This window comes from Myotis myotis, unplaced genomic scaffold (assembly GCF_014108235.1).
Source record: "Myotis myotis isolate mMyoMyo1 unplaced genomic scaffold, mMyoMyo1.p scaffold_m19_p_17, whole genome shotgun sequence".
Classification (NCBI taxonomy): domain Eukaryota; kingdom Metazoa; phylum Chordata; class Mammalia; order Chiroptera; family Vespertilionidae; genus Myotis; species Myotis myotis.
Genome location: NW_023416321.1, coordinates 13683986 through 13709853, shown reverse-complemented (window position 1 = coordinate 13709853; position 25868 = coordinate 13683986). Strand labels below are relative to the sequence as shown.

At 47.0% G+C, this 25868-nt stretch overlaps 1 protein-coding gene across 2 annotated transcripts in view; it reads left to right on the top strand.

The window, feature by feature from the left end:
• The window catches only part of NMT1 (N-myristoyltransferase 1), a 32733-nt gene that overhangs the window by 6504 nt on the left and 361 nt on the right, over positions 1-25868 (top strand). The window contains exons 2-11 of one of the 2 annotated variants that reach the window (XM_036339503.1): positions 6934-7042; positions 11075-11219; positions 16730-16848; positions 17649-17740; positions 18621-18737; positions 19481-19651; positions 20805-20913; positions 23046-23216; positions 23832-23999; positions 25063-25200. In XM_036339503.1, coding sequence (XP_036195396.1) covers positions 6934-7042; positions 11075-11219; positions 16730-16848; positions 17649-17740; positions 18621-18737; positions 19481-19651; positions 20805-20913; positions 23046-23216; positions 23832-23999; positions 25063-25200 — 1339 coding nt within the window. Of the gene's footprint in view, positions 1-6933; positions 7043-11074; positions 11220-16729; positions 16849-17648; positions 17741-18620; positions 18738-19480; positions 19652-20804; positions 20914-23045; positions 23217-23831; positions 24000-25062; positions 25201-25590; positions 25864-25868 lie in introns of those variants that run through there. The other variant, XM_036339504.1, reaches the window with a different exon arrangement.

Genomic DNA, 25868 nt, shown 5'->3' with positions numbered 1-25868 from the left:
CCAGCCCTAACTTTCTACCACAGCATCCATAGGATTTCTTGTATGTTTGAATTTAGAATATTTTGGCCTCTGGGTCTGTCATTCTGCTGATTCGTCCCATGTTCTCCAGGTTGTTCGTTAATGACTGGGTTGATCAACTTTACTTTAGAATGTAAATTTCAAAATGTTTATGTGAACTCCCACATCCCTTTCCATTGCAGGCAAAGATCACTCCTCTACCTCCTCCCCCTCCCCCCAAAAAGGGCAAATTTCACGAATTCTCTGCTCATTATTTTGGAACCAAATGAACCAAAGTTAGATTTTGATTTTTTTGTATTCCAAGTCTGGTCGATCTCTTTGGAGTATGTTAAGGTGACCAGCAGGCTTAGTGAACTCTGAGAGATGTCTGTGTCAATTTGTAGAATCCCAGCATGCCCTGGGACACCTATCCAGTCCATATGAACCTCAAGTCCCTTTAAACGTGATGCCCAGTTCTTAGAGAAGGGCTAGCCTGGCCTCTGTGGGGTTCTCTGGTTTGGTTATCCCCAAATCCAAATTGAGGTCATTCTTCTGTGAAATGATACTGGCTTCCTAATGTTTCTTGAAGACCTACTTTCAAGGTCTCTGAGCTTGGTTTCTTGTGAATAATTACAATCACCTTAAAAGCTAACCCTAGTGGGCTCCTTGGAAGTCTCTTCTCTGAGTCTACTTGAGATGTTGGCTGTAAGACCATGGTGAGCTCATAACATGTTTCATGGATATGGCTCAATACCTGGTAGCTCAGTAAAAATGACTTTTTAAGAAAACTTCGCTTTGTTCTTCAGCGGTCTCTGTAGGCTTGATGTACAAGTTGAAACAGGATTGTTGCTCAGTAGCTGCTTGTGCAAAGTCAAGCCAATACAAGGAAATGATTTGAGTTTGGGTCTTGGAGTTTGCCAGCAATAGTATCAATAATGCATAAAACAGAACAAGAGTTCAGCCCAAGGTCCTTCCACAAAAATGGAGTTGTGAGGAGATGGCTTCATAGAAGTGTCTCCACTGGAGAGCAAGAGCAAAGGCAGGAAGGTAGATTTTTAGTGATTTGCACACTGATAACAGTGTCTGAAGTTGGAGGAAGTAACTTCTCTTTTCCTTCCCTGAAGTTGTATTTAGTAATATCCAATTGGTTACTACAGAACAGTTATTCACCTTGACCTTTTGATTCTTCTTTCCATAGAATTATATAAAAAAATTACTCTTAAGGTAATTCATATACAGAGACCAGAGAATTCACTCCATACGCTAAAATGAATAAGGATTTGTAAATTGTATCAACAGTGGGATGATGGTTTATCTCCTAATATCAACCAGTTTGTTTTTTCTTTCCTTTTTTTAAAATTTCTTTTTTTTTTTTAATATATTTTTTATTGATTTTTTACAGAGAGGAAGGGAGAGAGATAGAGAGTCAGAAACATCGATGAGAGAGAAACATCGATCAGCTGCCTCCTGCACATCTCCCACTGGGGATGTGCCCGCAACCCAGGTACATGCCCTTGACCGGAATCGAACCCGGGACCCTTCAATCCGCAGGCCGACGCTCCATCCACCGAGCCAAACCGGTTTCGGCTAAAATTTCTTTATTGATTAAGGTATTACATATGTGTCCTTATCCTCCCATTACCCCCTTCAACCAGTTTTTAAACCTTCTAATGCTGCATATAATTCTGAGATTGAAGTGAGGCTGTCTCTGGAATAAGAAAAACAGTTGTCATAAGCTACAAATGGGCCTCTGTGTGGTAACAAAATTGAGTTATTAAAAGAAAAAAAATTATCTTTAGGGCATAAATGACTATGCTTCCTGTTCATTGATATGGCCTTGGGGGTTTTGCTGAGCATCGGGTTTTAAGGAGTTCATCTCATTCCTCCTCTGAATGTTATCAGTCTTTCTTCCATGATATGCCTCTTTATCTCATTAATATAATAGGTGGGAGGGTGCACTTGCTTGTAACTTCATGACCTTACATTTGGAATAAAGTAACCTCCAGCCTTCACTGGATCTTCCTGATTTCCCAGTCTTTGCATCAGGAACCTGATGCGAGAACATGGCCAGACAGGTGGAAGCACAGTTATTCCAGAGCAGGAGGAGGTAAGGGTTGATGAACAGATTGGCTCTGAGTGTCAATGGCTTAGGAGGCCCTAGTTCCTAGGGAAAAGTTGGGCTTGATACCTCCCAGCATAAGAAGCTGCTATCACTGTAGGCTTTCAGGCATGGGAGGAACACATGGAAAGCCATTTTCACGGCGGTGAGCCCACAGCTGTAAGATTTTAGGATGCAGGAAGGTGAAATCAAGGAGACCCAGTAAAGGCTGGAGGTAACTTTAGTCTGTGTGTAAGGGTGTGAAGTCTGGATTCGAGTGCTCCTACCGCGATTGGGAAGAAGACATTCTACAACAGGAAATGGCAGCATGTGTTTACAGATTGCCTTCTCCCTACACAGTATGAAGTTATAATTAATATTCATAGTGATCCCAAAGCATTTTTTTAAAATATATTTTATTGATTTTTTACAGAGAGGAAGGGAGAGAGATAGAGAGTTAGAAACATCGATGAGAGAGAAACATCGATCAGCTGCCTCCTGCACATCTTCTACTGGGGATATGCCTGCAACCCAGGTACATGCCCTTGACCGGAATCGAACCTGGGACCTTTCAGTCCGCAGGCCGACGCTCTATCCACTGAGCCAAACCGGTTTCAGCGATCCCAAAGCATTTAAGACCATGAAGGCTTTCTGAATGATAAAATAAAGCTTAAATGGTATTTACCATTATGTATGGGAAATGTATTTTATACTGTCTTAATTCTTTGAAAGTTGGTTTTCTAGAATATACGGCTAAAACAATATCTGAGCTTAGCTGATTCTACAGATTAAGGTGTTGGGGTCCAGCCCCAGCAGGTCCAGGGCTTCCCATAGGTGTGGACAGAGTCAGCGAAGAAGGAATTACACGGAGGCAGCGTTCAGTTGATCAGCATAGCGAGGTTCTCTTTCTATTGTCCTGTTACATCTGTATTTATACCATTTGATCCTATAAGCATGCCTGTATAATCACATCATGGTATGTTTTCGGTAACCTTCTACAGTTCCTTGCTTAATTTCTATAAGTTTCTTATCTGACCTTTACCAAAAATCCTATCTCTATCTAGTTCTGTTGATTTTAATCTTTTCTTGGTTAATCTCTGTGTTCCATTATAAGGGCTATTCCAAGAACATTATTCTACTGCTCTACTGATAGGCTACAAGGAAGTGACTGAAGGAGATTATCCTACCCAGTAAAGGTTATGTCCTCCCAGCCTCACTGCTTGCCTTCCCTGGGACTGCCATGTGTTGGTGGGTCTCCAGGGGTATTGGCCTTGGTGCTTTCCCTGGTGGGCAGACCCCTGGGGATGTGGGCCCAACAAGTCCCAAATTTATTGCTAACAGTCTTAGTCCAAGTTCTTCATAAGTAGTACATGGTATTTCTGTAACACTAGGGGGTTTTACTGATTTATTCTCTTCCTTAGTCCTGTTAATCCCTAACTCCAGGGAAAAAATCCCCACCTGGGGAAACAACCTTTCTCGGAAAGGTGACCTTGGTTAAAACACATAGAGCTAAGAAGGGGAGCAAGCATATTAAGAACAGTATGCCATATATGCCAGGTCCCTTGAAACATATGCTGTGCAGATGTTTCTTCCCTGCAGCGACTGTGTCAAGCAGCAAGGATGGACCAGCTTCCGGCATTAAGGTTTAGTGTACTCTCAGATTGAACTCCTAATTTTGACTTTTTTGTTTTGTTTTGTTTTCAAATTGTTTTATTACCCACAGAATTGTAAATATTAGTTCAAGAATCTTGATCAGATAATTAATTATGAGAAGTTATAAAATATACAGGAGATAATTATGGTTCATAGATTTTACTTGTCAATAAACAGGGTACATCTGAACTTTAAGAAAGAGCTAAAAGTTCCTTGCATATAAAGCTTAGCCTTACTTTGAAGTATTTAGGGGTGAAGTGTAAGGTCTGTAACTTACTATGAAATAGAGTAAATAAGATGGATAAATGAATGGCTAGAGGGATAGATGGACTGACATAATAAAATAAAAATAACAAAGAATCTAGGTTAATTGGAGAATCTAAGTGATGGACATGAATGTTTAATGAGAGAGAATCATTGATCAGCTGCCTCCTGCATGCCCCCAACTGGGGATTGAGCCCGAAACCCGGGCATATGCCCTTGACTGGAATCGAACCTGGGACCCTTCAGTCCACAGTCCAATGCTCTATCCACTGAGCCAAACTAGCTAGGGCAAGCTTAATGCTTTTGCATACTGTGTGCAGAATGAGCATGAGGCAGGAGAGACCCCCACCTGAAGCGTTTTTCCTATGACCCCCTCTAGGCCTTTAAGACCAAAGAGTGCCAACAATGGCTTGGTTCCACATGTGTTTCCTTGCCAGATGTTTCACTTGCACTGACTAAAAGGCAGAATCCTTGGATGAGCTTCCCCCCGGTGGGGACAGGCCCAGTGCGTCCTCTATTCCAGGGGATCCCCAGAGTGGGTGCCAGCTCCTTTAATAAATTTTCATGTCTAAGGGACCCCATCTCTAAGGGCGAGGAGAGAGACCTACCAGAATGCTTGAAGGGAGAGAACAATCCAGAAAGAAAAGCCAGGTGAAATGTTTGCTGTGAAGAAATCCCAAGTAGGACTTGGAAGTGGGAGCAGGAACCTCAGAAAATGAGTTCAGATTCCAGCCTCCTTCCAAAGGACCATCTCTGCCCCCCTCACCTCTACTCATTTCCTAACACAGAACTTTGTTTTCCTTAAATGCCCATTTCCTGTCCTTACCCCCAGACACACAAACCTTGCCTCTTGTTTTCCAGAGAGACAGTACTGTACTGTAAATGAACCAGGGGATCCTGGCCTCCCAAATCAGGGATGGGCTGTGAAAGCCCGCTGCAGGCTGCTGCCACCTTGGGGTCTTGCCAGAGTGATGGACCCACTGATGGGCTTCCAGGGCAGACTTGCGCTTGAAGCCTTTTCTACACTCAGGCCGCCTGTTAGCGTGGACGTGCTGGTGACCGAGGGGGAAAGTAGATGATGCGCAGGCCACAGTCAGGGCAGGGATAGGCCTTCTGGCCTGGGATAGCCAGGAGGGAGGAGTAGCTGAAGTTGCAGCCACAGTCTAGGCAAGAGTAGGGTGGTCTGCGGTGGGAGTGTCTGAGCCAAGGCTCAGTGAGAGCTTCCCCTAGAGTTCCAGTAGAGCTCTGGGCAGGCAGCTTTGTGATAGGGACAGGTGCAGCCACTCCTTGAGAGCGCTCCCATGTTCCATCGCTTTTTCTTTTGGACTCCTCTTCAGCCCTTCTTTCTCCTCACTTCCATCCCTGGATCCTGCAACCTTTCCTCGCCTCTGCTGCAAATTGTTGGGCTCTCACACTCTAGACCAGCGGTTCTCAACCTGTGGGTCGTGACCCCTTTGGGGGTCGAACGACCCTTTCACAGGGATCGCCTAAGACCATCAGAAAACACATATATAATTACATACTGTTTTTGTGATTAATAACTATGCTTTAATTATGTTCAATTTGTAACAATGAAATTGGGGGTCACCACAACATGAGGAACTGTATTAAAGGGTCGCAGCATTAGGAAGCTTGAGAACCACTGCTCTAGACCCTGGGCCTCCCAGCTCCACGCTTGCACCTCCCCTTCCATCCAAGAAATAAAAATAGGTTTGGGGCCTGAAAATCCAAGGGGGAACCCAGAGGAGAGGTTTGATCCCACAGCATAAGAAACCAGGAGATGATGATTAATTTTGACTTTTTAATGGAAGAATTCCAGGGAGGATGGCAGAGTGATACCAGGCATTACTCCCAGGCTAACAATGCCAACATCAATTTAGACATGGCAGAGACCACACAGTAATTGCAAATGCAAGCTGCAAAGTGAACCTTAAAATTCATCAATAAAATGAAGAAAACCCAGAATCAAAACTACTTCCTAAGATCAACAAGAATTGGGAGAGACATTTCAGAGCAAATGAATTGAAAATGTCAAAGAAACAGTATAGTATGTGATTTGTGTCTCACTGACGATACGGAGAGAGATTTTGAAAGTCATAAGAGATGGTGGAAAACCTAAATGTGGCTAAGAAACTGTTTTTGCTGCATTCATCGGGTGTGTCACAGAGAAGGAAAACGACATGAGTAAGTCCCCATTACCACGCTCATACTCACACTAAGGCTTCACGTAATCTCTGTGCAGGAATGGCTGGTGCTTCACTTTTCCCAAGATCCCTGCTACTGGACTTTGCCTGTGGTGATTTCACCCAGTCTTAACCAGCTGACAGTTGTCCTCAATCCTGCAGGCCTGATTTAGGCATTTTTCATGATTATGTGACTATTTTGGACACAGCAATGTTAAATTACCTTTTTCCTTGTTGCTTCCTTCATTTCCAATACTGCCTTGTGCTTTAGATCCAGCCAGGGAAACTCATTAAAGCTAATGCATTGGGAGGGTAGGAGTGGGGGTGAGGAAGGGTTTCCACAAAGACTATTATTGGCTGTCATCCTTTTAAATGTAGGGCTCTTGGTGGTATGAATGCCCTGTCAACAGTTATCATTTGCCTTTGGTGCCAGTAACCTGACAATCTAAAGAAAATAATCATAGAAAATAAAAACAAGAATAGAAACAGTCCTTTCAAACAAATAGGACATTCCTTGCACAGCATGCCCTCCCTGGGAGCTGGTGGGAGTAGGAGGAGAGCTGTGTTTTCTGGTGTCCTCCCAATGCCTCTTCTGGGAACCTGGATGATTCTCTAGTCTGTTCTGAAGCCAAAGGCTTGATGAAGGAAGGTCTGGCTCCACAGAAAGCCCTTTGTCAGTGTAGCCCAAAACAGATGATTTTTTAAAAAACCCTGCATTGGTATTTACTTGTTTTACAGTGGTTTGAGTCCAGCCAATGACACTGGAGCCAAAAAGAAGAAAAAGAAACAAAAAAAGAAGAAAGAGAAAGGCAGCGAGACAGATTCAGCCCAGGATCAGCCTGTGAAGGTAACAAGGAGGCTCTGTTTTCTTGCTACTGAGAGTTGATTTTTCAGATGAGAAAGGTTTGGGGTAAATGTGTAGAAACGATTTAGATTGACAGTGTCCACTGGTATTACTTCAAGATGGAGGACTTGGATCCCTCTGCCACCCCAGACCTAGGTGATGAATCTGCTCTCATACCTTAGGACACAGCAGGTTAGACACCGACTCCCAAGCATGGTGTCCTCTGAGGTGCACAGGTACACACTGCACGTAGAGCTGTGCAAGGTGCCGGGTGGAGCGTAGTTACGCTGCCCCAGCCCCTGTTACCTAGAGCAGTGGTTCTCAGCCTTTTCCACCTAAGTCCCCACCCCTGTGGGAATATGAGGCCTATTCTTTTTAAGGCAGAACTTTATGTATTGCAAGCATTCTCCTAATTAGTTAACTGCCACGATATTTTGAATTTAATTTAAAAAGGTCCTCCGCTTATGGCATACAGATGGTTAATGCATAGTCATTGTAATGAAAACCATGAGTCGCACAGTCAGTTTCCCAGTTCCACTAGCTAAGAACCACTGGCCTAGAGTTTTCAACCTAAGACTGGACCTGGAGGTATTAGCAAGGATTGTTTTGTTTTATAAATAAAACATTAAAAAAAAAAAAACACCTATTATTTCATGTTAGTACTATCCTCTTTAAATATATTTTTAAAATGTAGTTTTACAGAGAGAGGGAGAGAGAAAAACATCGATGTGAGAGCTTAACTGGTTGGTTGCCTGCCGTACACAACCCAGCCAGGGATGGAACCCGCAACCTGGGTGCGTGCCCTGACCAGGAATTGAACCAGTGACCTTTTGGTGTGCAGGATGACACTCAACCAACTGAGCCACACTGGCCAGGGCTAGTCCTATCCTCTTTAGAATAGATTCTGGGGGAAGTTCATAACATACCCATAATTCCTCTTTTAGAATAGCCTCTCAAAAAGTTTTAAGTCTCATGAGAAATTTGGTCTCACTCCAATCTACCTAAACTTCGTTTCATGCCTCAAATGTTATACTTCAGTCTTCTATCTTATTGAGATATGACTTCAAGTAATGTTTTACTATTTTCAGTATCAAACCCCCTATGGAAAAAAATACCATCATATTGACCACAGTGTTGGCTAGGTTCTTGCCAGGCACTTGAACATCCCTACAAGGTAGGGGGGGTCTTCCCGTTCTAAAGATGAGAGAGGTGGCTTACCTAGGTTTTTCAGTCAGGAATCCTAGCCCAAGCCTATGCTTTGGCTTTAGGATTTTTATTTTTATGTTTGTTTGTCTGGGGATGGGTATTTGGGTGACTCCGGGGGCTGGCGAGGGGGGCGGAGGGGGAAGTTTGACCTTGAGCCTATATCAAAATGGTTCTCTTTGAAATTAGAAAATATTAATAAAACACCATTTACATAGCTCTTCCATTTTCCTCTTTATAAAAGTGAAGTAGTTCGTTGTAGAGAATTTAGGGGGGGAAATCATAGCAAGAGGAAGAAAACTAAAATCACTTATAATCCTGTGGACGAAAAAGGGGCCACATACTAAACCTGACAAGCTCAGGGGAGGCCTGCATGGTGGACCTTACAAGCCCAAAGACCTAAAGTAACCATATAGGATGGTTTGAAATTAAAACTTTCTCACTGGCCCTAGCCAGTTTGGCTCAGTGGATAGAGCGTCAGCCTGCGGACCGAAGGGTCCGTGCCCGGGTCGCGGGCTCAGGCCTCAGTAGGGGACGTGCAGGAGGCAGACAGTCAGTGGTTCTCTGTCATCATTGATGTTTCTATCTCTCCCTCTCCCTTCCTCTCTGAAATCAGTAAAAATATATTAAAAAACAAAACAAAACAACTTTCTAACTGAAAATGAGTCATGGTGGGTAGTCATGTCCTAGGCCAGTATCTTCCTCGATAAATATTTACCTTAACTGAGCTTGTCTTATGGTCTTTTTGCATCTACATCTATGATAACACACCTTTTGTAATTTCTTTCCTTCCTCCCTCCTCCCCCACTGCACCAGAGCAGAGACCACAAAATCCCTCATTGTTATTGTTATTATGTTCATTGATAACTATCCAATACCCGCGAATGTAAAAGTATGTGTTTATTAGGTTTACTTTTATCCAGGCCCAGAGATTCCCCCACTTTCTCCCACTTCCCTAATCTGTCGCCAGTGGATTTTATGTAACCCCTTACACTTCCTCCTGTGATTGTAATTTATAAAATAAGGTACAAAACTGCCATTCTCTGGAACATTTTCTCAATCAGTTGAGATTTTGCTTCCTGGCCTTTGTCGTCAGTTTAGCTCAAGTAAATTCATAAAAATTCTCTACAGGCTTAAACGTTGTCTTATGTTGACAACCCTAACTCCCAAGGCAATGTAAGCATGTTGGTTTATAGTCTTCCTTTCCTTCACAATCTAATGGGGAAAAAAAAGGTAGTGTTAGAAAAAATTATGCACATTTTTATAATTATAAGCCTGACATAACCAGAAGCCATAAAAAAAATGACAAATTACAAAGTATTTATAAAAGTCAAAAGACAATTTTTTAAAAAAGATAAACAATAAACTGGGAAAATATATGAATCAGTCAATTTAAAATAATGAAATGAGTAGCCAGTTCACAAAGAAAAAATGTAGCCGAAACCGGTTTGGCTCAGTGGATAGAGCGTCGGCCTGCGGACTCAAGGGTCCCAGGTTCGATTCCGGTCAAGGGCATGTACCTGGGTTGCAGGCACATCCCCAGTGGGAGATGTGCAGGAGGCAGCTGATCGATGTTTTTCTCTCATCGATGTTTCTAACTCTCTATCTCTCTCCCTTCCTCTCTGTAAAAAATCAATAAAAATATATTTAAAAAAAAAAATGTAAATGTTTAGTTAATATATGAAAAGAAAATTATACTTACAACGAAAGAAATGAAAATTAAAGCAGTATTTTTTTTTCCTCCTAGATTGGTAGAAATTAAGATTTGGTAAATTTTATTATGAGAGTCTGGAGAAACATGTTCTCATAACACTATTTATTGGCTTATTAACCTATTTTTAGGGGAAAGTTGACAATATATATTATAATTTCAAATGTACATACCTGTTAGTCCAGCAAACCTCCTTCCTTAGAATTTATCCTGCAGGGATACATATCCAAATGCGCAAAAATAGACGTACAAGAAAGCTCATTGCAGCATGCTTGTAAGACTGAAGAACAAAGCCACCAAAATGCCCATTGGTGGGGGGTTGGCTAAATACACTGTGGCCCATGCACAGTAGTTAGAATGGGCAAGACTGTGTGGCCACATGGGTAGGTCTCTTAGACATAGTGTTTAAGAGCATTTTGTAGAATAATACTATATGATCCAATTTTAGTTTTTGAAATTGTGTGTGTGTGTGTGTGTGTGTGTGTGTGTGTGTTTGGAGCTTGCATGTAAAAAAGTCTGAAATTATAATTGCCTCTTCTCACTCTACCTCCCAAATTAAGACTGTTGATGACAAAGGATTATATTTGAGGGATGGGATTGCTGGGTTTTTACTTTCGATATGGATTACACATTCCTGCATTGTTTGGAATTTTATACTGAACTTGTATTCTGCCATCAAACATCACAAGAAGGGGAGAAACCCTGCAGGAAACACCCCCCATCATCTTGCTCATCAACGACTTTCTCCAGTTGTACAATATGTGACCTCTGGGATTGGGATAGAGGAATCATATCCCTTCTTTGAGTTGTATCCCTTCAATATATTTTGTTTTTTTAATTGATGATTTCAAGGAGAGGGAGAGAGAGATAAAAACATCAATGATGAGAAAGAATCACTAATCAGTTGCCTCCTGCATACCCCCCACCGGGGATCAAGCCACAACCGGGGCATATGCCCTGACTGGAATCGAACCATTACCTCCGGGTTCATGGGCTGAAGCTCAACCACTGAGCCACAGCAGCCCCGCAAGCTGTACTCCTTTAACTGTTGACCCTATAATTAATCAAAAGTGCTTATTAACATAATGGACCTTTTCTCTCCCCGACTTTGTCTTGTCTAGATGAACTCTTTGCCAGCAGAGAGGATCCAGGAAATACAGAAGGCCATTGAACTGTTTTCTGTGGGCCAGGGACCTGCCAAAACATTGGAGGAGGCCAGCAAAAGAAGCTACCAGTTCTGGGACACGCAGCCTGTCCCCAAACTGGGTATGTGTGTGCTTTCTTCCAGTAGAGGGTGGGAGGCAAGGGGTGTGCCTTAGCTGTGCTAAGGGTTCCGTACTTAATTTGTGAGGACTATATTGTCCTGGAGCGCCTTGGGGGTTATTTTTAGAGGGTAGTCTTGAAAGTGCGGTATAGAAAAGGCTATTGTTCAGGGACCTTATCATTGCACAGTAGCACACTGAAAACAAATAATGGTTCTTTTAGTCCATCATCATTCAGTACAAAGCTACAAAGAAAAACAATGCATTGGCACATGATGAATGGGGATGTCTGCCCATGAGTCTGTCTTCCCACATAGATTTTATAGAGACACTGTCTTGTTTATCTGGGCAAATCTTTAATCATGGGATGGCGAAATCCTCAGCCTCTTCCCCTTATCGCTTGCAAATGCATGCTTGCTAAATACAAAGTAATTTGACATTTTACTTAACGATGATGGTTCAACAACTGGAATACCATATGCAGGTTTGGTTGGCATCCCTTAAGAAAGTTACAGTGAACTATTGAAAGGGCGGGATAGCTAGAAAATCTAAAAGGGTTCCAGAAGAGACTGGACATAGCAGAGTTAGAGGTACCTGCTGAGACCAAGCTACAGCTAACCTTGATGGCTAACTTCAGAGGGTTGCTGTTGACAAAAAGTTTCCGGAGTGGTTGTGTCAGGATTCTGGGCCCATTGATAGCCCAACTCCTGTTTTCTATGTGACTGGGAAAGTAAGTCTGTTGGGAAAAAATGTGTTTTCCAACACCAAAAGTGAATGACCTTCAGGTGGTTCATGTTACTGCTCCCTCCAGAAACAGTATGATTTGACAGTGTGTTTGGTGGGGAGGAGGAGGAGGGCAGGGCCAGGGCCAAGGACTGGTGAGGGACAGCTGTGCCCAAGGAGATTCGTGTACTCCAGTGGTGGGGAGTACACAGTTCAGAGCCTTGCTCCGCGAACTGGTTCTCAGACCGGCAGGATGGGCATTGCTTGAGGGTGTGTAGAGAGGCAGAATCTCAGGCCCCGCTCCAGATCTTTAGAATCAGAACTTACAGGGGGTTGTGTCCACTTTGAAAGTGTCAGAGCTCTGCTCTAAAGCAGATGCAGTTCTTGGGCAATCCAGAAGTAAGCTGAGGTCACCCCTGCAGGCAGAACACTGCCTGGATGGTCATGAGCCGTGAATCAGCAAGGAGGCACTATTCCAGAACCTGCCCCAACCCATCCACCTTGTCTGTCGGGCTGCCGCAGTCACCCAGGTCCCAGGCCCACAGCCTTACCCTCGAGCAGGGCTTTGGGTTACAGTAATGCTGTTCCTAGGGCATTACTGGTAACCAGTTCCGGTGACCTCTTCCCCGGAGGAAGAATGCAGAGAGCCAACATGCTCTGCCTCTAAGCGAAGTGCATGGGGAGACGTTGTGTGGTGACTGCCGGATATCTTGGCTCGTTATCAGATGGGGTTTTGGGTTTGGGGTTGATTTTATTTTTCACTGGGAATTTGCAAATGATAACTTAATTCCTTTTTTTACAGACAGTGGAACCTGGGGATGAAGCGAATTAAGTAATAGGCTTCTCTTCCTCTTCAGTCCAGTTATTCTAGTTTTTCCACCTGTAATTATAGAAAGTGCTACATTTTTGTTGTTGTTTGTTTGTTTGTTTTCAGAAAGTTCGTGAGAAAGCCACACAGTTGCTCCCAGGCGCCCTGATACTCTCAGGAAGGTGCAGCGATGCTCAGGCTATTTCTTTTGAACATGCCTTCTGTGCAGTGTATGGTGTGGGGCTTTGTGGAAGAGCAGTCGCTCTGCGCATCTGATCAGTCTGCCTTTTAGGTCCATAGCCAGTGAAGTCCTTGTTTCCGTGAATCAGCTCATAGAGTACCAACCACGTTACTGGTGTCAGCTGCTCTGCGTGGCAGGTGCTGCCCTCATTCTCCTTGCGAGCGCCCTTCGTGTTGTGCAGTGTCTAGCTAGTTGCCTTTATGTTTTCCACTGAAATGAGCTACTGATTGTAAAATTCAAATATATTAAGTGAGCCACGTTTTTACCACTCCCTACCTTGTTGGGACTGATATAAACTGTTTTCCACTAAAGAGACCTAGAATTCTTTAGAAGTTTAAAATCACCCATTTAAAGGCCTTCTAAACAGCAAGTGTTTTAGGCTATGTAACAATTCTGTGTGCTCCCAAATAAAATTTTTAAACTCTTTTTTTCAGATCATATTTCATTTTTATTTAAAAATATTTTTAGCCGAAACCGGTTTGGCTCAGTGGATAGAGCGTCGGCTTGCGGACTGAAAGGTCCCGGGTTCGATTCCGGTCAAGGGCATGTACCTGGGTTGTGGGCACATCCCCAGTGGGAGATGTGCAGGAGGCAGCTGATCGATGTTTCTGACTCTCTATCTCTCTCCCTTCCTCTCTGTAAAAAAATCAATAAAATATATTTAAAAAAAATAAATAAAAATATTTTTAAAAATTTATTGATTTTAGAGAGGGATGGAGGGAGGGGGAAAGAGAGAGAAACAAACATCAATTTGTTGTTCTACTTATTCATACATTCATTGGTCGGTTTTTGTATGACCAGGGATCGAATCCGCAACCTTGGCCAAATCAGGACAATGCTCTAACCAACTGAGCTACATAGCCAGGCTCATTTTACTTTTTTTTTTTTAAATATATTTTTATTGATTTCAGAGAGGAAGGGAGAAGGAGAGAGAGAAACATCAATGATGAGAGAGAATCATTGATTAGCTGTCTCCTGCACACCCTCCACTGGGGATCGAGCCTGCAACCCAGGCATATGCCTTTGACCAGAATCGAACCCAGGACCCTTCAGTCCACAGGCCAATGCTCTATCCACTGAGCCAAACCGGCTAGGAGTCATTTTACTTTTTAAAAGTCAACCTATGTCAATTTCATTTACCAGCTCTTGCCACAGAACTGGTGCATTCTAAGATTTCATGAACAAGTGGTGAAGGAGTAAATGGAAATGCTTGTTGCACGCAGGACCTAATAACCAGCCTAAATTAAAAGAGTTGGCCTTGAGATTATTATAATACAGTCATGTGCTGCACAATAACGTTTCAATCAAGAATGAACCACATAGCCTGGCTGTATGGTTCAGTGGATTGAGCATCGTCCCATGGACCAAGAGGTCCTGGCTTCGATTCAGGTTAGGGCACATGGCTGGGTTGTGGGCTTGATCCCCAGTAGGGGGCGTGCAAGAGGCAGCCCATCAATGATTCTCTCATTGATGTTTCTCTTTCTCCCTTCCTTTATCTGAAATCAATAAAAATATATTAAACAAAAAAGAATGGACCACATATGCAGTGGTGGTCCCATAACACTATAATGGGACTGAAAAATTTTTATCCCCTAGTAATATTGTAGCACAATACATTGCTCATGTGTTTGTGGTGATGCAGGTGTAAATACACCTGCACCGCCAGTTGTATAAAAGTATAACACAAGTAATGTGTAGTACATAATACTTGATAATAATAAATGACAATGTTACTGATTTATGTATTTACTAAACTATGCTGTTTATCGTTATTTTAGAGTATACTCTTTCTACTTATAAAAAAAGTCGTTTGCTGAAAACAGTATGCGGCATTATGCTGACAGCAGCCTTCTGCGTCTTGTGTTTACCACATCTCTTGATTCCATCATTTTCTCTTGTGTTGATTTAATGCCGTGTTTTGCGCGGTTTTGTGCTACACAGGCTGGTAGCCAGGAGCAATAGGCTACACAATAGAGCCGCGGAGTGTGGTGGGCCGTCCCATCCAGGTTTGTCCGATTGCGCTCTGCGAGGCTCGCACTAGGAGACATCCCCTAAGGGTGCATTTCTCTGCTGCAACATGTCCCTGCTGGTCAGGGTGCATAACTGACTGTACAGTGGGGAAGACCATGGGGATCTTGCCCATGAAATCATTTAGGAAAATAATAATAGCAAAAAGAGTCTGAAGTTAAATGTATTTTGGAAAAGATATAAGTTCAGTATACGGAAAAATAGACTTGCAGCTAGATAAGATGAGAGTAAAAATCCTTAGTACTTTCCAAGAACCTGGCCCTTGGCTTTGCACACTCAGGTTTTATGTGGCAGTAAATGGGAGTGGATTGACTTATATTAAACTACTTCACAAGGGCCACTTTATGAATAAACCAAAAGGCCGGTTTCTAAACTAAGGGAGAAAAATATCAGCTCTCTCCTAAACAAACCTGCTGGGGAGCCAGGTTGTAAATAGGTAGCCGGCTCCCTCTCTACTATGTCACCCCCCAGTGTTGCCTGTAGTTTGCAGTTTGTGACCCTTAGCATGTTGGTAAGGTTTCATTTCTTGAGTATTTTCCCAGAAGGTGGTACATCTTGTGGAGACGGGGACCTTGTCTTTTCCTGGCTATATCCTAGTGCATGATGTCTGGTGCACATTGGTGTTCAGTACATGTGTTGAGTGAACAAGTTGGATGGTTAGTGCTGAAGGTGTTGTCCTCAACTCATAGCCACAGTTTGCCATTTCTACTTCACCTGCCCCACAGATATGCTACTGGGCAGGTCGAGAGCTGCCTGTTACACATTAGAATCATCTGTTCAGGCCAGGAGTTTGAAAGTCAGTAAAAGCATGAATGGAGTGTCTAGCGTATGCAGTGTCCTGTGCTAGAAGCAAACAGTGTACTGAGCGGGTTCCTTTTGAAGACTCGCATTCTTCCAGGTGTGAACATAAGCTCTGAATTGTGGAAGTGAAATAACTCCAACAGACACAATTGAGTGTTTGATGTCCAACGTTTATCAAATGACTGACTCGTCCTTGGGTGGGATTCAGAGCTGTATCTCCTCAGCACCCCAAGCACTCCCTACACATTCCACAGAAGAGCGGTGTCTGTCCAGGGGTGGGGGGTGAGGTGGGCGGGGGGTGTTGTGTCAGAGCCTAACTTCCCGGCAGCATTGTGTGGACTCGGTGATTCAGCCCAAAGGCCCTCGCAGGACTCTGTAAACACTGAGGACCCGAGTTGGCAGCAGCCGTTAACTGGCCACATTGCTAAAAGCTAAGGCTGGCAGGGCCAGGATCCAGCCTGGCGCCTAGATGCCATCCTCTGCTTCAGGAATGGGCCCAGTACATTGTTGTTGCTGTTGTCACAAAAGCAGCTTTGTTACTACTTCTTCTAAATTCATCGAGGGTGATGGGCCAGGGCCATGACAGCACTCTTTGCACCAACCAGGAGGCAGGAAGCCAAATTCGTCGAGATTAATGTTTGTCACTCAGTAACCAGAGGGAGATATAAAAGGATTTCCAAAATACCAACCACCTTGAATCCCAGTGATTGTTCTGAAGTTTTGCCATGAATTGGCCCTTAGTTAGGGGCCAAGGGAAGCTGGAGAGATGGTCTGCAGTTGCCAGGCACGGAGTGTTCTTCAGATGGGGGGCTCCTGGGGACAGGAGGAATTTGTTCTGGTTGATTTTTGAACTGAGCTCCTTCCCGCCCCCAGGAGGCAGAGGGTAAGGCTCATGGCTGTGCTCTTCTTCTAGGAGAAGTAGTCAACACCCATGGTCCCGTGGAGCCTGACAAAGACAACATCCGCCAGGAGCCCTACACCCTGCCCCAGGGCTTCACCTGGGATGCCTTGGACCTGGGGGACCGTGGTGTGGTGAGTAGTCCCGGGCCAGCCACAGGTGTGGATTGGGCACTGTCACAGAGAGCCCAGCAGTCATGTGGAGACAGCTTCAAGGACTTCTTCAAGGACTCTTTTACAAGCTGAGCCAAACAGGTCTGAGCAGACCCCCCACATCTACTGCCTCTGGGGCCCGCCCAAGACCACAGAAATAGCACTTGGCTTCTCTGGCAGGTTGAGAGTTTACCTCTATAGCTCTTCAAGGTGGATATCCTTTTTTCAAGCTTTCTTTCTTTTTTTAAATTGATTTTAGAGAGAGAGAGGAATGGGGGGGGAGAGATGGGGGCGGGGAGGGGAGGGAAACAGAGAGAAACATCTGTCGGTTGCTTCCTGGATTCAGGGCACATGCCAAACCCAGATCCTAGGCATGTGCCCTGACTGGGAATCGAAACGGCGACTCTTCGGTGCATGGGATAGTGCCCACCCAACTGAGCCACTCTGGCCAGGGCCACATTTTGCTTGCTCGTCCATTCATTCATTCGTTCGTCACTCACTCCTTGTCTTAACGAGGAGGTGTTGGTTAGTTGGATGACATTCTTGGTTGTCTGTCACTTTATGTACTTGAGTGTGCCACTCTACCCCTGTGGCTCAGTTTTCTATTACAACTGCGGTGCTCATTTCAAGAGTCCCTGCCCTGCCTGGGATGGAAAGGATTTGTGAGATTAAATAGTTTTTGGTAGTTTGCCTTGTCCTTCTGAAAAGCTTGGAGCCCCAGGGTATCAGAGTTGGCCCCCATCCGGCAGAATACCCCTAAGGCAGCACCTGTTTCTCTACAGCTGAAAGAATTATACACCCTCCTGAATGAGAATTACGTGGAAGATGATGACAACATGTTCCGATTTGATTATTCCCCGGAATTTCTCTTATGGTGAGTGTAAGGACTTTCTTATGGTTCTGGGCCAAGGCAGAGAGCAGAACCACACAGAGCCTCAGATTTTTCGTCCCCACTGAGCCAGCCTTTGAATGGCAAGTTAGTGAGTAATTTCTGAGTTCCTGCGTCTGAAGGAGGCTTGCGTCCAGTGGAGCTTAGCATCGAAACCTTATTTAAGATAGAATGACTGGGTGAGGGAGATTTTGTGGAATTGTTACCCAGAAGAAAAGATCATCTACTGTATGGGAACTTTATGTTAGAAGGGAAAGAGCAATGAAAGCTACTGAGATTTAAAAAATTAAAAAGGGATCATTTTCTATCCAGTTCCTGAGTATGCTCGGTTGTATGAGAATGGCCTTGTGTGGCTGAACCATCCATCATCCCGGCCACATTTAATATCCAGGAAGGTAGAGGAAGGAGGCCGAAGTGGAGAGGCTGGAATGTAGAGGGGATGAAGGAGGGAAAGGGAGACGGGCAAGCAGAAAGAGGGGAGTGATGGGGCCTGAGGGCAGGTGCAGACCAGTGCTTCAGGGGCTCCATGAGTGGCTCCCAACCACAAGAGCCACTGGACTCAGAGCCACGGAGGCCAGTTCTCTGGCTTAAGCTGTCAGAGTGAGTGACAAAGAAGTTGGATCGGATATAAAACCTCAGTATGACAGCCTTGGATTGGGTGGGTAAGTAGGCCAAGTGGGCTGAGCAGCAAGAAGGGACTATGACTCAATTCCATTTGTGTCCAGGAGGGCTTGGCCCTAACGGGAATTTAGGTGCTAACCCCCAGGGAGGTGGTAGCAGAAGGTTAGACCCAAACTCAGCTGTGGACCCCAAACAGCCCGCCCTGCCTGCTGGCGAGCAGCACCACAACCCCTGTCTCTTCTAGGGCTCTCCGGCCGCCTGGCTGGCTCCCCCAGTGGCACTGTGGGGTTCGAGTGGTCTCAAGTCGAAAACTGGTTGGGTTCATCAGCGCCATCCCAGCAAACATCCACATCTATGACACGTAAGCACCAGGGCCATCCTCCAAGTCCCACATCCCTGCCATCCTGCTCCGGCTGGGAGGGAGAGGAAGGAAAACAGGTATACATCCCTTCCACATAGAAAGGGAAGGTCCCACGAAGGGAGGGAGCTCAGGCCCTGGAATAGAGATTCGTAGTAAGAACTGCCGGTTTTCCTCTCAGTTTTTGCTGATTCTCTTGCCGGGGACCTGGGCTGGAAGAGGCCTCCCTGAGCAGGAGCGCAGGCTGATGCACTTGAGCGGCTTCCGCAATGGGCCGGAGCCAGGGGCTCGCTCTCAGATAGTCCCGGGGCCTTCGAGCTCTGCTCTTCATTCTCCCTGGAAATGCCAGAACCATCTGCCATAGTCTTCTAGGCTTATGGGTTGTGGATTCTTGGTGTCAAAACCCTTGCAATCCTAGAATACCCTTGACTGACTCCGTGAGTTTCCCTATCTGCTGAAGGTGGGGCTCCCCCAGCCTGCCGCTGTAGACTCATCAGGGAGATGCTGGCAGTGCCTTCAAATAAAGCAGTTTGCTTGAGTCCCACTTAACCTTCGGAAGTGGAGACTGGGTTGTGGTGAGAGCGGCTCCCTGCCGGGTGCAGCAGGGCAGTGGGAAAGGGCCCAGGTGCCCGGTGGTGGCAGAGCACGTGCCTGTACTGCAGGCCTGGTCCCTGCAGGGTGGCTGCCCGTGCTTGTAGGGATTGCCTTACCTGTTCAAAGCCTTGTCACGTATTTTCTCCCTTTAGAGAGAAGAAGATGGTGGAGATCAACTTTCTGTGTGTCCACAAGAAGCTGCGTTCCAAGAGGGTGGCTCCTGTCCTGATCCGGGAGATAACCCGGCGGGTTCACCTGGAGGGCATTTTCCAAGCTGTTTACACTGCTGGGGTGGTATTACCAAAGCCTGTCGGCACCTGCAGGTACAGTCTCTCCCTGCAGGCCCTGGGGTACTGGCATGTCCCCTGTAGTGGAGGAGCTGTGTCACTGGCGGTCACATCTCTGCCTCAGCCCAGTGCCCGAGAACATCTTGCTTCTCTGGTGTCTGATAAGAGGGGCTGTGGGTACCCACAGGAGCAGGTGGGAAGCATGGAGGAGTGCAGTTAGGAAGGGCAGACTGGAAAGTACATCGTGCCCTTCCCAAAGGGATCAGCCATTCTCCGCGCCCGTTCATTCCTGCCGTTTGGAAATAAGAGGTCACTCTGCTATGGTTTTGTTTTGGTTTTTAAGGGAGCCCAAATCTGGATTTTTATGGTAAATGTCCGAAAGTTAAATGGTTGGCTCAGTTTTGTTTTGAATATTGTGTGGGCCAAAGAGAGCATGTCTGATCCCCGTGTGACCCAAGGAGAAACTCTGAGTCAGAAAGTTGTTTGAAACAATCAGAGTCTGTGCCTTGAGAACTTCAAAAGTAAAACCACCAGGCAAGTGCAGCAGAGGAGTGGGGAGGAGGCTAAACATTTGCAGAGAACTGTAAGTCCTTTATGTCGTTCCCATTGACTTGGTTCCAGGAGTGGGGCGTGCTCTTCCCAGACAACTACTGTAACAGGAGTTGCTTTTGAAATTGACAAAGAAAAAGGGAGAAAGAATCCAGGAAGAGCTCTGGGAGCTCCACATTCGTTGCAGGGTGGAGGGTGTTGGAGAGCAGGACAGTGCCACTGGCTCAGGAGATGTGTATCTCTTTTGCCACCTGCTGGCCATCTGGGGATCTCCATGCCCCCCCCCCTTTTTTTTTTGTGCATTGCTTTGCCGTTTTATTTTGTAAATTTATCTTTTTTTTATATATATATATTTTATTGATTTTTTACAGAGAGGAAGGGAGAGGGATAGAGAGTTAGAAACATCAATGAGTGAGAAACATCGATCAGCTGCCTCTTGCACACCCCCTGCTGGAGATGTGCCTGCAACCCAGGTACATGCCCTTGACCGGAATCGAACCTGGGACCTTTTAGTCCACAGGCCGATGCTCTATCCACTGAGCCAAACCGGTTAGAGCTGTAAATTTATTGTTGAAAAGTCATTTTTCTCTGATGGGACTTGCCGGAATCCTCTGAGGACAGGACATTTGTGTCCCCGCAGGTACTGGCATCGGTCCCTAAACCCACGGAAGCTGATTGAAGTGAAGTTCTCCCACCTGAGCAGAAACATGACCATGCAGCGAACCATGAAGCTCTACCGACTGCCAGAGGCCAGTGGTGCTCCAGGGCCCTGGGCAGGGAGCAAGAGAGAATCGAGGAGCAAGGCTTTGGGTCGGGGGAGGGGTCAGAAAACGGACTCAACCCATAGTTTCCAGATTCCTGACTTTCCATTTCCATTGTTTTCTATCGCCTATAGCAAGAGCTTTATTTTAGTTTGACTTCCTCAGTTCACCTGCACCTGGGCTAGCTTCTCTGTTGATAGGCTCAGAGAACATCTCTTTTCTGCAATTTTAGCCTAAATGTGCCTAAATAGAAAGACGAGTCCTCTCCCTGAACTGCACTACCTCCCAGAGCCCAGTGTGACTAAGCCAGAGAGTGTCTGCTGCCCCCTCTGCCAAGTCAGGTAGAGGACGGAGGACCGGGGCTATGAGGGAAGCCCAGATTTCTAACTCCAGTGTCCCCATCCAGACTTTGCCATCAAAGGATGGGCAACCCGAGTGAGCTGGTTTTCTCTTCTGGGCCTCAGTTTGCCTAGTTTCCCAGCAAAGCAAGTGTTCTGTGCTCTCTAGGTGCACCTGGCTTCAAGGTCCTAATGGGTCTTCCGATCGCTTCTGTTCCCTCAGGCCTCTTCACAGTTATTGGGTGTTTGCTTCTGAGAGGGCTGCTTGCCTGGACCTGATTAAACCACTCAAATGGATTAATCACCCTGGGATCAAGCTAACCCCCCCGCCCCCCCACTGGATTGGGGTCATTCGTGTCCGATTTTGAGAGACTGTGGCAGCAGTTAGACACTGTCCAAAAGAAGCAGATTCGGGGGGCCGAGTTTCGGTTATTATGACAGAGTTGTTCTGATTTCTAGGTCGTCGTCGGAGAGCATTCTTAAGGTGTGTAGCAACCAAAGAATGCCTCCAGGTCTCCCGCCTTGGCTGCGGAGCCTCCGCATGACTGCTTTAGGGTCACTGTGGGCGCTGCCTTGTAGAAACAAGTCACACTGCTCCCTAGCAGCATCAGGATTAGCAAGGAATTTTAGCAGCGACAAGTCCTGAAACTGCTATTTTAAAAGCAACGCCTACACTGGGAAGCAGTTACATCAGGCACTGCCTGAGGTATATAAATTATAACTCCACCCTGTTGTCGGATTTGGCTGACCCCACCTTTACAGATTGAGTCTTTGGGAATATTCTCTCAGTCCCAGTATAACTTCAGAGCATCACATGGCCTCATTCCACTGAAGCCCCTTTTTCTGTGTGAGGTTAAATTCCAGGAAATCAGTGCTTTTCTGAACTTAACTTGCGTGAGTGTTCTGTTAGGGGACGACGAGTGCAGTGGCATCCAAGTGGACAAGACAAGCACCCAGTGCAGATCCGGGCCCGGGGTCCACGGCGCCTGCAGCTGAGAGCCGGTCTGTGAGGTGCTCCGAGTCTGTCGGAGAGAGACCAGCATAGGACGAGGTCCAGCTCAGTGGGAGGAGGTGGTGAGGGCTCAGGAAAGGAGCCAGGAAAGTCTTCGTGGGAGCCCAGGAGCAGCACTGGGCTGGGCCTGCCCCGGCACACCCATCGGGCGGTCAGGGTTTCCTTCCACCTTGGCACCGTGCACGTTTTGTGCTGGGTAATTCTTTGTCAGGGGGGCTGTCCTGGCTTTAGCAGCATCCCTGGCTTCTACCCATCAGATGCCAGCAGTACCTCTCCTGCTAGTTTGTAACAACCAGAAACGTCTCCCGGTGGTGTCAAATGTCCAGGGGCAGGGAGCCAGGGAGGCCGACTTGCTCTGTTGAGAACCACTGAACTAGAGGGACAGAAGGCAGTCAGAACAGCCACCCTGTTCAGGGGTAGATCGTGTGCTCTGTGTTGGAGTTTGGAACAAGGGAAGGGTGTGGCGGGTTGTGTTTCTTAGGAAGACGGCCTGGGGCATATGGATAAGAGGTTGAAGCCACAGCCTTAACTAGGAGGGAAAGGGCCAAAAGACCCTGGAGAAGCAAGACTTGTGCCTGAGTGGATATGGACAGTAGGGGAGAGGGCGTTGCCAAGGGTGACCGAGGGTTCTGTGTTGAGGGCCTGGGTGGATAGATCTGAAGTCGGGTAACAAGGGAGACATTGACGTTTCTGGTGCCTATAGGACCTGAGAGGAGTCAGGATGCTCACAGTCAGCACATCTGATGCTGTTTTGTCTCTCTTCCTTCCAGTCTCCCAAAACAGCTGGACTGCGACCAATGGAAAAAAAGGACATTCCAGTAGTTCACCAGCTTCTCACCAGGTACCTGAAGCAGTTCCACCTCACGCCAGTCATGAGCCAGGAGGAGGTGGAACACTGGTTCTACCCCCAGGAGAATATCATTGACACTTTTGTGGTGGAGGTGAGTGGGGAGGGCTGTTCGGGCCTCTGACCATTCACAGAGCGGCATCCTCCTCAAGTGGCTAGGTTTCCCGGCCTCGGTGACTGAAGAACCAATTGACGGGCATGTTGGCACCCTAGACTTCCTGACCATCCATGCTCGCTCCTCCCTAATGACAGGGAGTTGTAGGTTGCATTTGCTAAAATGATCCCTCTGGCCTTGCTGTGAGCCTTCTCCCTCCCACCACCCCTAGTCCCCATTGATGACAGACTACGCCCCTTAGTCAGGTAAGCCTGCAATCCTTGCCTGTCGTGGCTTGAGGTAGTGCTGGTCAGGCACTGGGGACACACTTCGGGGGAATGTGAGCCACAAGAAGTCTCTGGGGAAGCGCAGGCCAGGAAAGAGCTGACAGACTCAGCCCACGCTCTAGCCTGGATTTTCCTTCTGGCTCTGTCCTCAAGGGCCCGGCCAGTGTACTTCCTCCTCCCTGCATATTCTGTTTCAGCTTCCACCCAGTTGTTTATCGGGGCAGAGCTGCCTGTGGGTGACGTGAGAGCAAGAGAAAACCATGTGTTCCCAGCCTACAGGATTCCCGTGCATGTGTGACATTGCCTCCTTTCGCTGTCTTCCCTTCAGAATGCAAATGGTGAGGTGACAGATTTCCTGAGCTTTTATACGCTTCCCTCCACCATCATGAACCATCCAACCCACAAGAGTCTAAAGGCTGCTTATTCTTTCTACAACGTTCACACCCAGACCCCTCTTCTAGACCTCATGAGTGACGCCCTTGTTCTCGCCAAAACGGTGAGGAGCAGACTGGAGGGAGGGGCAGCTCTGTGGGGCAGTGGCAGTGGAAAGGTGGTGAGCACAGCTAGGGATGCAGCTGCCCATGGGCCAGGGGCTTTGAGCCTACCTTGTCCTCTGGCTCTGCGTAGGGAGGAGCCCAGCAGTTGTCAGCCAGCAGCTAGAAACTGGGAGGGAGCAAGGAGCATCCACATGAAGTGAAGGCATTGAACTCCTCCTGATTTATTTCAGTGAGTTTCGTTCTCACGGGAGGCGCTGCCAAGGAGCCTGAATAGCCAGGCCTGCTCGGGGAGGAAAGGGGTCCTCCTCACGACCTCCCCAGCGTGGGAATGGGGAGATTGGTCTCTGTCGTGGTGAGTCATTGGAGCGCTGACTGTAGAGCTGGGGGAGGGGCCCAGGTGTCTCATACCCAAGAAGTCGTCTTCAGTCAGTCCTTCATTATGGGTTCTGCCTGCAGGGAGCCCAGCCCACTGTGGGCCAGCTAGACCAGCGGTCGCAACCTTTTGGACCTCACAGACCGCTAGTGGTCCGACCGCTGAGCTAGACGATGGGCAGTCCAGTCCCTGCCCTGGGAGAGCTTCTGATCAAGGTGGTGAGGTGTAGGAAGTACCTTCATCACAGTCTCAAAGCAGCGCACTGGGTGTGCTGAAGTCACAGGGTGTACACTGAAGGCCTACGAGTTGAGGTGTCCAGGGAGTGAGGGAGCAGTGCAAGTGCGGACAGGAGCTAGCTTCCCCAAGGAAGGGGTTCCGGGCTGGGTCTCCAGCGAGGACTGTGGCAGTTACTCGAGTATTTCAGGGACGTGCGACAGGAGCAGTGAGGACGCAGTGGGCTTGGAGGCTCACTGGGGAGAGGCAGGTAGGATGGCCTCGGTGTCCTGAGAACCGCCACTAGTGAGCGGGCGCTCTCTGGAGTTGGAATTCAACAGGAAGCAGCCAGAGCTACGAAGGAAGATTGCTCTGTGGCCGCCTGTGGGATGGCTCTGACAGGATAGAAAAGGGCAGGAAGGTGAGGCAGCTTTTACCCCTCCTCACCTGCTCTCTTGCTCCTTGTTGCTGTACAGAAAGGGTTTGACGTGTTCAATGCACTGGATCTCATGGAGAACAAAACCTTCTTGGAGAAGCTAAAGTTCGGCATAGGGGACGGCAACCTGCAGTATTATCTTTACAATTGGAAGTGCCCCAGCATGGGGGCAGAGAAGGTAAGTAAGCTACTGGGCCTGTCCAGGCCAGGGAGTTGGTGGAGCAAAGGCAGGGCCTGGGTCTGGGATCCAGCATCAGTCTGGGCCCTTGTTAACTGGTGTTTGGCCCCCTGAAAAGTCCCCTCCCTCTAATGGCCAGACTAGTGAGGGTGGCAGAGGGGATGGGCTCCAGAGCCACAGAAGCAAGGTTGTCTCCAGCTTCTCTTCCCGCCAGGCGAGTCACTTCCGCTGGCTGGGGCAGGGCATTTGGGACTCAGGAAACCCTGCAAGTGAATTGCCCACTGTTCGCCAGGAAGGTTAGAGTCGAGGGTCGAGGGCTTTTTCCTCTGCTGGCTGCTGCCCTCATCCCAGCCCTTCTTCCACCCACCTCGGCCCTTCTTCCTCCATCAGCTCCAAAGGGCAGCCCAGGACCATGGTGTGGTCAGCAGTTAACAAAGTAACTGCTGGACGGAGAGGCCTGCTGACCAGTGCTCGAGACGCTGGCAGCTGCTCTCCTCTAAGGACATGATAAATGTAAAGGTTGAGTGTGAGCCTCGGCTCGCTGTGCGTCTGCTCCCACGGCCCAGCAGCGCTGTGAGCTCAGCCATTTGGCGCTTCAGGTCCGTGGGGAAGTGGGAGAGGCTTCCAGCAACTGTCAACTCAACTCTGCCTCTCCGATTGGCTCTCCT